Genomic DNA, 14998 nt, shown 5'->3' on the forward strand with positions numbered 1-14998 from the left:
AAAGCTTCTACTTTACACAAGGAGAGCAGATTTGCATACGTGAAGTCCTGAACACACAATTGGTACTCCATAACGATGGCCGAAGAGCAAAACCTCCTATCTGGAACCACGTGTGTTTGAAACCACATTGCATGATCATGATGTCAGTTTGTTTTCAACAATTGCGCCACCTGAAGTTTTCTGCTCTAACCCCATGAGTCATCTTTCTTTTCAAAGTAATGGCAACAAAAAACAATATTTGTTGTGGCACCGAAAAGCGCAGTGCAGGTGAAGATAAGAGAACATCCTGCAACAAGTATAAAACCAGCAGTACACTTGAATCAATGCATAGCACATTTATTTCAGGTGAGAGTACATTTTTTAATATTGGAGGTACCAGCATAGTAAAGATAATATAATTATGTATAAAAATGCTTCTAATATGGAATTACTTACACTGGTATCATTGGACTTATCTGCTGTACAAATGTATCTAGTGTTTGTATTTGGCACACTCACCTATCTTATTATTGTTTTTTGCAACTTGTTGGTACTGGCAACTATTGCCTTGAGTAAAAAGATGCACAATCCCATGTTTATCCTTCTGTTTAACTTGCCCATTAGTGACTTAGTGGGCGCCACAGCTTTTTTTCCTCATCTTCTTTTCAGCATTGTGACTCAGAACAGAGGGATTTCACATTCTGCATGTATTACTCAGGCTTTTATGATTCATTTTTATGGTACAGGAAACCTGCTCATCTTGAGTGCCATGGCATATGACAGATACATTGCTATATGTTCTCCTTTGAGGTATAATGACATCATGAGTCCAAAAAATGTCATAATTATTATTATTTTAATATGGTTTATAAATTTCTCCATGATAGTCACTTTGATTTTGTTGCTTGTACGGTTAAAAATTTGCAGGACAAATATAGTGGATTTGTACTGTAACAATCCATCATTATTAAAACTGGTCTGTGAGGACACCAGAATAAACAACTTCTATGGGATGGTTACTATAGTCTTACTCCAGGGCGGAGCACTGTTAATAATAATATACACATATGTACAGATTTTGCGTACATGTGTCATGACGAATCACACTGGTGCCCGGACAAAAGCCTTTCAGACATGTGGCACACATTTAGTTGTTTTCTTATTCTTACAAATTAATACTACCTTTACACTCATTGCTCATCGCATTCAGAGTACATCCCCGTACTTCAGAAGGATTCTTGGTTTATCAATCTTATTATTTCCCCCTTTCTTGGACCCAATTATTTATGGACTGAAAACAACAGAACTGAAGCAGAGCATAATAATGTTGCTAAAAAGAAATATTCGTTCAACCAAGCTGTAACCGGTTTTCTATTGTAACTAGACATGATTAGAGGAGTCATGCACAATACACTTGGGTTATCTATAATGTTGCAGAAACAAACCCCTTCAAATGAAGGCTCCACTAGCAACAATATGCCATGTATTACTGTACTGTGGAGGAGGTACACATCTCTGTGTTTGTTGATTATTTGTCTTATGAATATGTTATGCATTTGTCTATATAATGTTCATGTGAATGTTTGTATTTGTTTATCAGCACTTCACAGGTTACAGATCCACAGCCTGGGTCATTTCTCATCCTAAGGTCGACACTGTAGTACTAGTTTTAATAAAGGGGAAGGAAACTGCTGAAAGTTGTACATATTTAATATATTTAATTGTTAAAAAATACCAATGAAGAAATTAAAACAATCTCATTCTGATTCTAATCATTGTCTCCTTGACTTTGCAATAAAACGATGTGTTAACAAATTTTATTGTGTTTATCAGGACTCTATAAGGTGCTTTTTGAGATATAAACATATATTTCAAATACCACAACTGATATTTTTAATGAATCACAACCAACTGTCCAGAAACAAACACAGTTTAACCCCATTACTTATTCTTACTCGTCCTTTAATTTTTTTTCTGCAGTCTTTTTCTGTTTCTGCAGTGAATATCCTTACAATCTCCAAATGATAGAATCGAGTAGTTACCCAAAATAAAAAAGGAATATAGAAAATCACAATCGCAAGTTCAGAGTTTCCTTCTGCAACACATTTGGCATTTGATATAAAATCATTAATATGCAGTTGCAATGTTAATATATTGAATAAGATATGCATACTGGGAGAACAAAAACAATCAATATCAAAATATTGTTGATATGTGTGATAGAGTGGACAGATCACAAAATGTACGAATACAAATATATTGAAAGATGGAAACATTGTATCTAGAACTTTATTGTTATATAAATAAATAATTGTACGTTTGCTATATCTGTGTAGTGCTGTGACACACTGGGCAAGAAGATTCATAACCAAATCAGGATGCCTTTCATCTGAGGCATTCGTTCATGCACAGCACTTTATCATTCATCACTGGAAGGTTTTATGCATGTTTGTATGTCTTTCATTAAGTGAAAAAATACTAGTCATACTTTTAGTTGTTACTATGGGACACTGCATCCTACACTTCCCATCACGCTATAAAACACTGTCTTTCATTAGATATCTCTGCCCCCAACTCTCGTTTCTAGTGCAGGCTTAATGTTAAAGAGCCCAAGCAGAGATAACCCTGGTTACGTCATTGGGGTGGGGGTCATCGGCATTCATCACTCTCTCCACAACCGTGTCTTCTCTGATGCTACCACTGGGGGGCGCCATACATTTATATTATGTAATTGAGTTAAACCCCGCAGTGAGATTGTGATTATTGAAACATACCAAGACAAATTGTCATTAATGTTTACACTTGCCTACAACTAATTGTCACAAGAACAACGCCACTTCTTTAAAAACAACAGCCTCCTCATATATTTCAATTAGACCGTATACTTTGACATGGCCGGGAACAATTACAACTCTTTTACAGGTATTTATAGTGCAGTGCTTATTTTTATCAAAAGGGAAAAGGTTCTGATCCAAGAGAGCCACTAACTGTTATTCATATATTCATTGATGCTTATAGTTCAGGAATCAATAAGGGTCTTAAAATAAAGCATCACATCACTGAACAGGGGCTGCACGGTGGTGTAGTGGCTAGCACTGTCGCCTCACAGCAAGAGGGCCGCGGGTTCAATTCCCGGTCGGAGCGGTCCTTCTGTGTGGAGTTTGCATGTTCTCCCCGTGGCAGCGTGGGTTCTCTCCGGGCTCTCCGGCTTCCTCCCACAGTCCAAAGACATGCTGCAGGTTAATTGATCTCTAAATTGCCCATAGGTGTGAGAGTGAATGATTGTATGTCTCTACATGTGCCCTCGATGGACTGGCGGCCTATGTCCCGCGACCCTAATGAGGATAAGCGGTATTGAAAATAGATGGATGGATGGATCACTGAACAGGGACAAACAGGGTCATTGGCCTCCACATACTTCCAGACCTGGTGAGACTGTTGGAAAAACTTGATTTGCTTTTTGTATTACTCCCAAACAGAAGTCCAAAGAAACTCAGCTATATAAAGGGAATGTGGCAAAATCATGGTTGATCATGCTCACATTTTCTGGTCTTGTCCCTCTATTAAGAATTTCTGGAGGGAAGTAGCATTCTAACAATATTCTCAGTGAAGATTATACCTCCTAAAGACCATGTTGAAAGCAGGTAAAAAGGCCATCTCATAGCTCTCATAGCTCACTTCTTTGTCATACATGTGCGAGAATATACACATATACTCTCCATACGACTCCAAAAAGAATGGGATAAATTGCTGTCCTCCAACGAGGCAGATCTTTCATAACTATTATAAAGTGATAAAGAGTAGTTTAGAAATGTCACTGTATATTTTGAAGCCTTGCCTGCAGTAGGCCTCTTGGTGTCCCCAAAAAAGGGCCACACTGGGTGAAACCGAGGTCAGCTTTGTTGTTTACCATAACCGTGTGGATGATGCCTCGACCATTGTAGGTAGAAAAACATGACCTGTGTAATAAATAAAAAAAAATGAATTCTTCAATTCACTTTCAACACTTAAATTAGTTTTGTTAATAACAAAAGTATTGTATATAAATGTTTCTGTGACAACCCAATCATCTTTACTCCCTTTATATTAATGTGTAGCTGGCAGTAGGGTAACTAATACTAATATTCTTCCAAAGCTCCTTCTAAGCCAGTGGTTAAGTTATTGCCATAACAATCTTAAGATACACGTTATGGTAAACCAGAACACTCCAGAGAGCTGCCTGATGTTCAGCACAAATCACTCATATAAAGCTTCTCCCTCTGAACATCTTTCCTGTTGGTCATTGTTGTCAGTAGGTAGAGATGATCCCCTACATGTTTCTCATGTACTCTTTTCTGTATATTCTCTGTGTATTTAGTTCCTGAATTTTAAGTGCAAAGCTGTAAATCCCTCAAAAACTACAAATTGCTATTTATGTACAGGAGCATATATAATATAAGATGCATATGGGCTGAAAGTGAAGTGGTGTGGACATATCCAGGCTTTAATTTGGTAAGTTCGGTCTTTAGCAGAGATAATTTACAGCGTGCTAATTATAACTCAAATACAGCATTTACAACATTATCTCTCTTTACATTTATTGTCTTAAGTCTCTCATAATCTTATGTATGAAATAGCTATGCTTCTTAATAATGACATATTTAAATTAGTTTCAATTGTCTAGGAAAGAAGAGCATCAAGATGGAAAACCTGTACAACACATCATCTGTTTTGGTGCTAAACCACCTGAACCTCTCCTCTGAAAATGTGTTCCCTGCATTTCTTTTTGCAACTCTGAGCTACATGATCATACTTTTCTGCAACCTTATTCTCATCCTCACTATTGTACTGAACAAAACTCTGCATCAGCCCATGTACCTAATTCTGCTGAACCTCCCCATCAACGACCTCATAGGCTCCTCAGCATTCTTCCTACGGATCATCAATGACATAGTGACAGACAGAAAGACTTTGCAATACTCAGCTTGTGTTGTCCAAGCTTTCTTTGTCCACATCTATGCAACAGGTACAGTGTTCATTCTGAGTGCTATGGCTTATGATAGATACATTGCCATATGTTGGCCTTTGAAATATAACACTTTTATGACTTATGCAAACATTATGAAAATAATCACAGTTGTGTGGATGAGTTGTTTAGTTCTAATAGGGGTGCTTTTTTTTCTGCTTTTGCGTTTACCCCGCTGTCGATCTGAATTGACACACCCTTACTGTGATAATCCATCTTTGCTGGCTCTGGTCTGTGTCAACACAACCATCAATGACATTTATGGGCTTCTTACAGTCGCTATTTCACAAGTGACGATTAATGGAGTGATGTTGTACACATATCTCCAGATCCTTCTTGCATGCTTCAGATCCAAAACATCCGACACAAAAGCCAAAGCTCTGCAGACATGTGCGACACATCTGACCGTTTTTCTCCTGTTGGAGTGTCTGGGTCTTTTCACCATCATTTCTTACAGAATAAAGGACATTTCACCACATTTAAGGAGGTTCATGGGCGTATCAACTTTAATTTTCCCGCCAACATTGAATCCAATCATCTATGGACTGAGGACAAAAGAAATCAGAGAAAAAGTAGTGCACTTTTTTCGGAAAATAATTCTTCCATCTTGAGCATGTAGAAAGATAAACCTTCTTTCAGTTCTGACACTCACTCTGTATTATTTGTCTTGCTACCTTATGAATAAATGATTTGCCCCTAAATCATTTTTTTATATGAAAACTATAGTACAGTTGTGTTGAACAGTAATTTACTTCCGACTAATTATTGTTCAGGTAATGCTAAATACTTACTACCACATTATTAGTGCATAACTCATCATTGTATAATTAGTACTGTGCATGAAAAGCAATTGCAAGTAACCTCTATGACATCGTAATTCTTTGTCCTCCAGCAGTACACAAACATTTTTTATAATTCATGTAATGCATATTGTTGTCAAAAAACAGTCAAACAACATACCAATAACAGCTAATAGCTGATTTTAGTTCATATGATTTCATATAATTCCTTTGCAAATGCCAAATAGTTGAACTTTCTCTAAAATGTGCAAAGGTAAACTCATAGGTCTAGCGTCTCATCAAAGATTGCTGTGACCATTTTGTTATAAGTTATTAATACACCTATTTTATCCTCTCAAAAGATTGCCTCACCAAAATTCGTGAGCCACTGAGGCATATGAAATAAACAAGTCCACCTGAAGTTTGTGTAACATGAAAATTGGTTTATGTTTTCAGATGAAACTAAATCTGATTTGGATACAGTACATCACCTAAGTAGGATAATTGTATTGTTTGTATGACAGAAAAAGAAAAATAGAGACCATCTTGCAGTTGTGACGCTATTGCCGTAAAAAGAAATCTGTCCATAGACAGAAATATTACACACAGCCTCACAATGTGATAACAATACCAGTGTTGCTCTCATGGCTGGTAATTGAGGATGCAAACTAAAGACGCAGAGTTATTAGATAGAGGAATGTCTTATCCTTTCATTCAAGTCTCCCAAAGTTGCACAGCAGAGGGCGCCATCAGTACACACTAAATCTTTTTTAATCTGCTCTCCATTGATTCAACACTGTATGGATCTGTTACATTTTGTGTGATATGTTGTCCTCTTGTGTCTTTGAGGTCAGTGCAGTGCAGACAAGGCTAGTAAGTAGGCAGTTATTTCTCCAGAGCAAATTAAAACCAGCACAAACAAAACAAGCATTGAAAACATGTGTTTTTTGTAACCTCGAAGAAAGTTTATATGATATGTGGCTCCAGATAAACCTGAAACCGCTTCCAACTGAATCGTTGCGGTTTTACATTGTAGCACATCTATCTTAACCAAAATCAGGAGAAGGAAATGGGATTAGATCAGCTACCAATTACATCATCTATTATCTAAAGAACCCTGATTGTTACTTCATTACTAGTATGTGCATAATAACTGCATAATAGCGATGAGTCTTTGTTTAGCCTGATTGTCCTTGTTTTGGCTATGGGTGTGTGTATGTGTATTGTAAGATTCGTGTTCAAAGCTCCGGGTCCCGTGGCCGCAGGAAATTCAGGATTCGAGTTAAAGTTTAACAATATTTAATGGCAAAGATAATACTCATGTAGCGTTCACGATCGTGGGGCCAGAAAGGAGGAACTTTCCACAGACGGAGTGCAGCTCCCAAGGAGCCACAGACCGGGGCTGTCTCGAGTCTCCAGACCAGTAGAACCATGTCCCCAGAACAAATGCTCGGCTATTAGTATGGTCATGCAAATGAATTCACACCTAAAGGTTAGTTCCATTGGTCAGTTCAAAGGATGCCGCAGTTCTACTCGCTACGCCAATTACTAAACAGGCGAGGTCAAAGCTCACTCTTCCGGTCAAGGACAGGAAGTTCCCCTTCACAATAAAAGCCTATTATCCTGCCTTCCGAATAAAAGCAACACATTAGGTTTCAATCGGCATCCATTTTAACTATTGTCTAAACAATAAAACATTCATTCATTCTCATGCATCATACAGTTAATCATTACATTTGTCATTAAAACAGAATAATAAAACAGTGATCCTCTCTTATGTTTCATAATACATTCCTCCAGAATATTCCTCATAATATCCCAAATTAATTATCATATCTTCCTTTATGTATTAATTTAAAACATAAACTTCTCTTATCTACATGTGCAAATATATATAAAATCCACTACAACCTAACAGTCCCTCCTTTTATACTATTCCATAGTATAAACAACTTGTATTGGATTTTATTTCACCGCACTGTAAACATCACTGTAATGCAATCTTTATTATCAATACCTGTGGAAGAAAAAACAATATCACTCCCTCCTTTTGACCCTGCTCTGCAAAGTAACTAAAGTCTAGGAGTGTTGTGATCAGATATGTGTCTATCTGTGCATATGTCTATGTGCATCTTCTTTCTCTGCACTCTCATCTTCTTGATGGTCTCCTTTCTCTGCATGTTCATCTCCTCCATGGTCTCCTTTCTCTGCATGCTCATCTTCTCCATGGTCTCCTCCTCTGCATTCCTCCATTCCTCGATTTCCTCGAGTAAAAGGAAAACAGCAAGTTCAAACACTATATTTATTTTATTGTCATCATACTTCCGTGATTTTTTTAATAATTTGAATCAATGTGTTAAAGGTGCACGATACTCCTCTGTGGGCAGCACATCTGTTGGTGAGGTCCATCACAGCAGGCAGCCAGGTACACGATGAAGGTCGACGATGGAGAGTGTAGCTGTGGGAGAGAATTAAAACACACAGAGCAGCTTTCTGCGCCGGCTCTAACTAAAGTTGGATATCTGAAATATATTTGGAAATAATTTCCATATTTCCCGAACCAATTCTCCAACATGTCTGAGTCATTCTATTTCTATGTTTTCTTTTAATCTTCTCAAAAATTATCTCAAAAGGAACTGAATTATCCAGGTTCGGACTAGCAATCTCAAACTAAATTATCAAGGATCAGATTAGCAATCTCGAACTCCGTGTGAGGAACAGCTTCTCACCCGTGGGAGGAATCAACTATTAAATGCGCTTCTGTTGTCCAACGGAGTCTTAATTACTCGTCCAATCCCATCTATTTTAAATTATTTATCTCTTAATTTATTTATCTCTGCGGATTATATTAAATGTAATTGATCAACTCTATGTTCTTTTAACTATTTCAAATCCTGCTAGGATCTGATTGCGAGCTGGTATTCGTCTGGCTCTCCTCTCTTGCTCGAACACCTACTGAAAGAGAAAATGAAATCTCTCATTTCTTCTCAAAAATATTTGCAGCTAGGTATTTTGTGCCATGACATATTTCAGCTATCTTTGACATAATCGTCCGATTAGCTCTCTCGACTATACCCCGTGATTGTGGGTGATAGACTGCTCCGTGTGCGTGTGTAATTCCTAGGTGTCTTTCCACCTCTTGTAAGTGTTTGTTTGCAAAGTGTGTGCCGTGGTCAGACCCTATTCTCCTTGGAACTTCATATCTCGTGATGAGTTCCTTCTTCGGCCATTTTAAGACTGTCTTTGAGTCTTCTTTCTTGCAGGGGATCGCTTCCACCCATCTGGTGTATCTGTCGATCATCACGAGTAGGTATCTGAAACCTCTCTTCCTGTTTTCTGCACCCATATCGGTGTAGTCGATGCATATTTCTTTGAATGGAGCATCTGGCACTAGGAACTCTCCTTGGGGACATCTGTATGGTCTTTTCATACCAAAATCATTGCAGGTGGGACATTCATGGTGATGAGTTTCACCATCTCAGTCATATAGGATGCCACCAGAGGATGGAAACTTCCTCCTCTGTTCTTTTGGGATTCACGTGAGAGGGACCATGTGCCTGTCTGATGAGACCTTGACACATCCTTGCAGGTGCCACTATGTCCATCATGTGATCTCCAGAGTCCTTTCTTTTGGACGGCTCCATTGTGTCCCACTGATTCTGCTCTGCTCTGCTTCTTTCTGCATGAGCTTGATGTCTTCTATTCCGAGTTTTGGGAGTTCCGGTGCGGCTATGTCTGTCCTTTGTTTCACATAGCCTGCTGCCTTCTTTGCTGCGAGGTCAGCGGCTTTGTTGCCTTCTGCCACTTTTGTCTTTGTGGTCTGGTGTCCTTTACACTTCATCACTGCTACGTGTCGTGGTAGCAGGATGGCTCTCAATAATTGCTTCAATTGACTTTTGTGCTTTTGTCAATGCCACTACTTCTGCTAGCTGTGCAGATGCTGGCTGTGCGATGATTTCCACAGAAATGGTTGAATGTCTTTTCTCTTGTTGCTGCACGACTGAGTATGCGGCAATATTTCCATCTTCACATTAAGTCCATCGGCCATGTCGTTTGGCTCGCATGAGACTGTGATATTTAGCTGTTGTAAGACTTTTGAAATCTTATCTTGTCATCGAGAATGCACTTGAGGTCAACTAGGCAAGAACTCCATGTTCTGTGTTGACCTTGAGCTCGAGACACATCACAACATGAGCAGTTTTCTCAATTGCTCTTTTCAGGACTGCCAAGTGTCTTGTGCAACCTGTTTTGACCTTTTTCGATGTGGTCTAACTTCGAGCTGTCGTACATCAGGTCTCTCTCCTCCCTCCTTTTTCTGAAACAAAACAGCGGACACTATCCCGCTTGATTCAGAAACATCAAGATGGAAGGGCCTGTTGTGGTCAGGTGTAGACAGCTTTGAGGCTTAGCCAACTTCTTGTTTGGTCTCTGCGAATGCCTCTTCTGCATCATTTGTCCATGTGAGCAGAGCTTCCATGTTTCGGCTTCCTGCTTCAGTTATGTCTCTGAGTGGCTGTGTGAGAGACGTGAAGTCAGGAACGTAGTGTCGACTGTAGCCTGTTAGGCCCAGGAATGACAGCATCTCTTGTACTGTCTTTGGTTTAGCTGCACTCAAAATGGCCGACCTCTGTCCCGCAGACAGAGCGCACGAGTCTCCTGAGATCAGTTGTCCCAGGAATGACACTGCATTTTTGCAATCTGAGTCTTTGAGCGCTTCACCTCATAACCTGCTTTGGTTAACAGCGTTAGAAGGTCTTTCGTCACTCTAAGACAAATTTCTGCAGTTGGTGCAGCTTAACAGCAGATCATCCATGTACTCTACAAGTACTGTGTATTCCGGTAATATGAAGTCTTTGAGGTCTTGCTTCAGGGCTGCATTAAACAAACCCGGGCTATCTCTGTAGCCTTGTGGCATTACGGGTTTGGCACTTGAATGTTCTGTGCAATTGTGGCTTTGTTGATGGTTCTTAGGTCATGAACCATTCTCCAGCCTCTGTTACCGGATTTTTGTCTGGTAATATCTATGTATTCCAGTTGGACTCTGCGTCGATGAGTATGGCTGCTTCATATTGTCTCTCGAATGCCATCTCTTTGTTCTTGTTGCAGCGGATATTGATAGCGCCAGACCGTGTCTTGATCTGGTTTCAAAGTCATTACCACGTTATGTTGAGTGGTGTGGCCAACATCATAGTCTCCTCTTGACCATATTTGTGGTGGCACTTCTTCCAACATTTCATCAGTGGAGGGATGGTTCGAGTGTTCCCTTCCATGATTTCTGTCAAGGTCAAGATGTCGGAGTTGTCCCTTGGAATACGAGTGTTGCTGTATCCTCCAATAATCACCATTGGGGGTGTGGGACAGATATGGGGATTTGGTTGGAATCCACCTGTCTTTTGAGACTCTCCATCATGGGGCCAATATGTCTTGCTTCATGACCTGCTCTGATCAGTAGTGTGATGTGAGGGGCAGAGTCAGGTCGCAGTGCATACCAGTCTCTTTGGTCTGCAGATAGTAAACATTCAGCTGCAACTCCTTCTTTTCCTACAATTATGGCTTCTGTTCTGATGACTTCAGCTTCACCCTCCTTTTCTTCTTAGGCGGCGGCGTAGTTGTAGGTGCAACGGTAGGGATCTTCTGGCATGACATATGGATGTTGTGTCATAATCCATGGCATCTATGGCACAGGTGATGATAGGTTCTCGCCCATTTGGAACCATTATTCACTGCGCCGGGCCCTCTGGGCCTCTTCATAGAAGATCCACATAATCTTCATCCTGCACTATTCTTGCAGGCATCTGGTTCTGGTTTGGAATGTGTCGTCCAAATCCTCCTCTTTGTGGGCTTCCTCTGCCTCTAGCTGCATCAGGGCGACTGTAACATTCCTCAGCCCTGTGCCCAAGTCTGTCACAGATACGACAAGGTTCTCGCCACCTGTCTCTTCTGGATCCTCTGGACTTGTCTCGGTCTTTCTCCTCTTCTTTATATTGGTCCAGGGCTTTGCCCACTGCTTCCTGGATCTGGACGACGAGGTTGCTAACAGCAGCCATCTGCTTTCGCGCTTGTGGGCCGTGCTTAGCAGCCTCTGTGTCCTCTTTTGCTATCTGTAGCTTCAGGAGTCTCATTGACAGCTCATCTTTGGTTGCCTTTTCTTCTTCATCATCCTCGTGGTGCTGAGTGATGTGGTGTGTGATGTGTTTCTTCCACACTTCAAAGGTGTCATTCTTTATGCCCACCGTATGTTGCTCACGACTCAACTTGTCCGGGAGACCTGCTATTACAGCAGCCTTCCACATGTTCAGGTATGTCAGGTTCCTGTCATGTCTGGTGCCTGTAGCTGATTCCCAGGCGTCAGCTGCTTTCTTCAGGTACACCATGGCTTCTTCATCTGACTTTAGCTTGATGCTGGCTAGGTTGGCCATGTCGGGAGTATCTCTGGGATTATATGGCTTGTATTGAGGTGTGCCATTGCTCAATGTCATGATAGGTGCCTGAATCTGGCATTTCCCTCTTCTTCTTCACAGCACACTGGGCTTGTTGCTGCCACTGACATCTGACTGTCGTGGTGGAGGCTTGTAGCTTATGCCTTCCTTTGCTCTCCTCGGGAGGTGTTGTCGTGATCCCTGGAGGCTGTCTCCTCCTCTGCTGTCTTGGAGGCTGTCTCCTCCTCTGCGCCAGTTGCATAGCACAGTTAATTGACCGGAAAGGTCAAGCAGGGCTCCTCTTCTTGTGAGATGGGGGTGGAGGGGGCTGGGGTCTTGATTTGGCTCCTCTTCTCGCTGAGGTGTCGCAGTTAGCCATGCGATTAGAATGGAGGCTCAGAGCTGGAGGTGGGGGCTCTGAGCTGGAGGTGGGGTGCCACCAGGACGCAGTCCATATGCGTCCATCGCCTGTTGTTTGGTTAGGGATGGCGTTAATGAGCGAGGGAGTGGTATCTGGGTGGGACCTATCTCCTATTTGTATCTATTGGGACGCTCTGAATTGGGGAGGTCATGACTTGGCGCCTCTCCTAGGCTTCCTTTGAGCCTTTCTTAATGGTAATGTGATGGACTGACGTTGTCTTTACCCTGTTCTGACAGCTCTGCATGTGACAGTTCACCTTCCTCTGCCTTTCTTTCCCTCTCTTTCTTCCACCATAATTCTCTTCTCATTAGGTCCCTGTCTTCCTCCTCTCTTTGCTGACTTTGTCTAGCATCCCTTTCTCTGCCCTTTTCTCGGCCAGCTAATGCCCTCTGCAGCTGTGCGACCTTGTTCATCAGGTCTGCGACTGTTCTGCTTTCTGTGGAGTCAAACTCTACACTGCCTCCTAATAGTCTCTCTACTGGGGCCATGGTGTGTGGAGCTTCTCTTTTAAGTGGGCTGTGGGCGTACGGGGGAGGGTATTAACATATGATGGGATAGATGGAAGGGGTGGGAACTGGGGCTGATGGCAGAAGTACAGGGGCTGTCTCCATCGACAGCTCTTTATTCCTGTTTGTTTCTTCTTTGGGTTCTTTCGGGGTGTTGCTTCTTCCTGGCACCTCCGAGCAGTGTTGTCTTCATTCACTGCTATGCCATGTCGTGGCAGTCTTGCCTACACAATGGCTTCATTGGTTCTGGTGACGTCTGCTGATCGGGACGTGAACCAATTTTCCTTTCTGTTTGTCTTTCAGCTTGAGCACTCTCATCAGAGTAACTTCTGGTCTTCTGTGGGCCCCTCCAGGGTTGTTACGTCAAGTAAACCCTCGGTATGACATTGCTGAACATATTTCCTCAGCTTCTTATTCAGTCTTTTGGCTTGAACTATCAGGTTCATAGCAGCATAGAGGATGTCTCCAATCCAAGCGACCTGAGTCTTGATTGAAGTTGGCTCGACATTTTCCGAGAATGGGTACTGACTGGCTTTATATAAGGAAATGTAAATGTAGAAGGAAAAATAAAATTTCAGATTAAAATTTATCCAAAAAATTAAAAATTAATTTTTTTGAATAAATTAAAAAATAAAATATTTTCACACTATGTATCTAACGTGCAAGTGTGATGCGATTGGGAAAAATCTTCAAGTTAGGAAGGGAAAAAAGTTATACACTGCAATTGGACAATAATAGGTTAGAGGGAATAAGGTTATACACTGCAATTAGGACAATGTAAATTTAGACAAAAATGGGAAAAATGTGTTACTTTATGCAAATGGAACAACGATTACGTACAGTCCACACAGCCAAGCACAAAGCACATGATACAGCCTTCAGCTGTCAAAAATGGGAAAAACTTGTTATTTTATGCTAATGAATCACTAGGGGCCCAATCAGTATAAGTGGGACTCTGTCCAACACTTTATACAGGCTTCTCCTGTGTACTTTTAATAAGCAAATTATTTAACAGGGGCCCATTGGTATAAACGGAACTCTGTTCTACGCTTATACAGGCTTCTCCTGCGTTTCAACCAAATCAATGGGAAAAAACGTTATTTTAAGCAAATTTTTAACAATTACTTTTAACCGCCCAGCATAAACAAGCAAATGATATGATCACAAAAACTGCCAATTATGAGAAAAGCAAACGATAAAACAATTACCTTTAATCAAAGAATCGTCAATAATGAAAAACAAATGGCATGAGAACCAAAACCGCCAATTATGAGAAAAGCAAACGATAAAACAATTACTTTTAATCAAAACCGGTAATAATGAGAAATCAAACAATAAGTCTTAATCAAAATCCGACAATCATGAGTAAAGCAAATAATAAATCAATTACTTTTATTCAAAAAACTGGCAATAACGAGAAAATCAATTGCTGTAATAAACTGGCAATACTTAAATCAAAAAGAATAATGCATCAGTGGTTTACCACTGTCCTTTCACTATTCAACACGATGGTGCCAATAAGGTTAATCCCTAGGGCACTCCATGGGGGGTGGGGGGGGTTCAACCACTAGGTGTCAAACCTGATGGTGAATGGCTTTCACTGGCAAAGACGTGTATTCTAAACACTTGTGACCCACATGTGGTCTTGCAGGGGGAAAAAAAATGGTTATTTTATAACCCTTTGTCTGTGTCCTCTGATCTCCTTTTTCCTCTCTTCTCTCAAAAAGGTTTAACTACTTATTCATCAGGGGCTCAAAATGGTATAAGTGGGATTCTATTCTACCCTTATCCTGTCTTCCCTATGCTTGTCTCTTCTAATTATGGAATATATATATATATTTACAGTATTTACAACAATAGCACGCTGTACTGCATAGAAAACTGTCCCA

The 14998-nt window shown here is 40.7% G+C and overlaps 2 protein-coding genes across 2 annotated transcripts; both read left to right on the forward strand.

Moving 5' to 3' along the window:
* The first annotated feature begins 400 nt into the window (after positions 1–400).
* Positions 401–1342, forward strand: LOC117741785 (putative gustatory receptor clone PTE03). The gene has a single exon (XM_034549010.1). The coding sequence runs from the start codon at positions 401–403 to the stop codon at positions 1340–1342; it is 942 nt and encodes a 313-aa protein (XP_034404901.1).
* A 3317-nt stretch (positions 1343–4659) lies between these two features.
* On the forward strand, positions 4660–7079 carry LOC117741591 (olfactory receptor 52B2-like; the record flags this gene model as incomplete). The annotated part of the gene is made up of 2 exons (XM_034548719.1): positions 4660–5572; positions 7063–7079. Coding segments are annotated over exons 1-2 (930 nt in total), but the record flags the coding sequence as incomplete, so codon positions are not given.
* Positions 7080–14998: the final 7919 nt, after the last annotated feature.

The sequence above is a fragment of the Cyclopterus lumpus genome, chromosome 13 (assembly GCF_009769545.1).
Source record: "Cyclopterus lumpus isolate fCycLum1 chromosome 13, fCycLum1.pri, whole genome shotgun sequence".
In the NCBI taxonomy this organism is placed as follows: domain Eukaryota; kingdom Metazoa; phylum Chordata; class Actinopteri; order Perciformes; family Cyclopteridae; genus Cyclopterus; species Cyclopterus lumpus.

Excerpts from the sequence above, each read along its gene's own strand:
- LOC117741785 (XM_034549010.1), top strand. The coding sequence starts at position 401 with ATGTATAAAAATGCTTCTAATATGGAATTACTTACACTGGTATCATTG.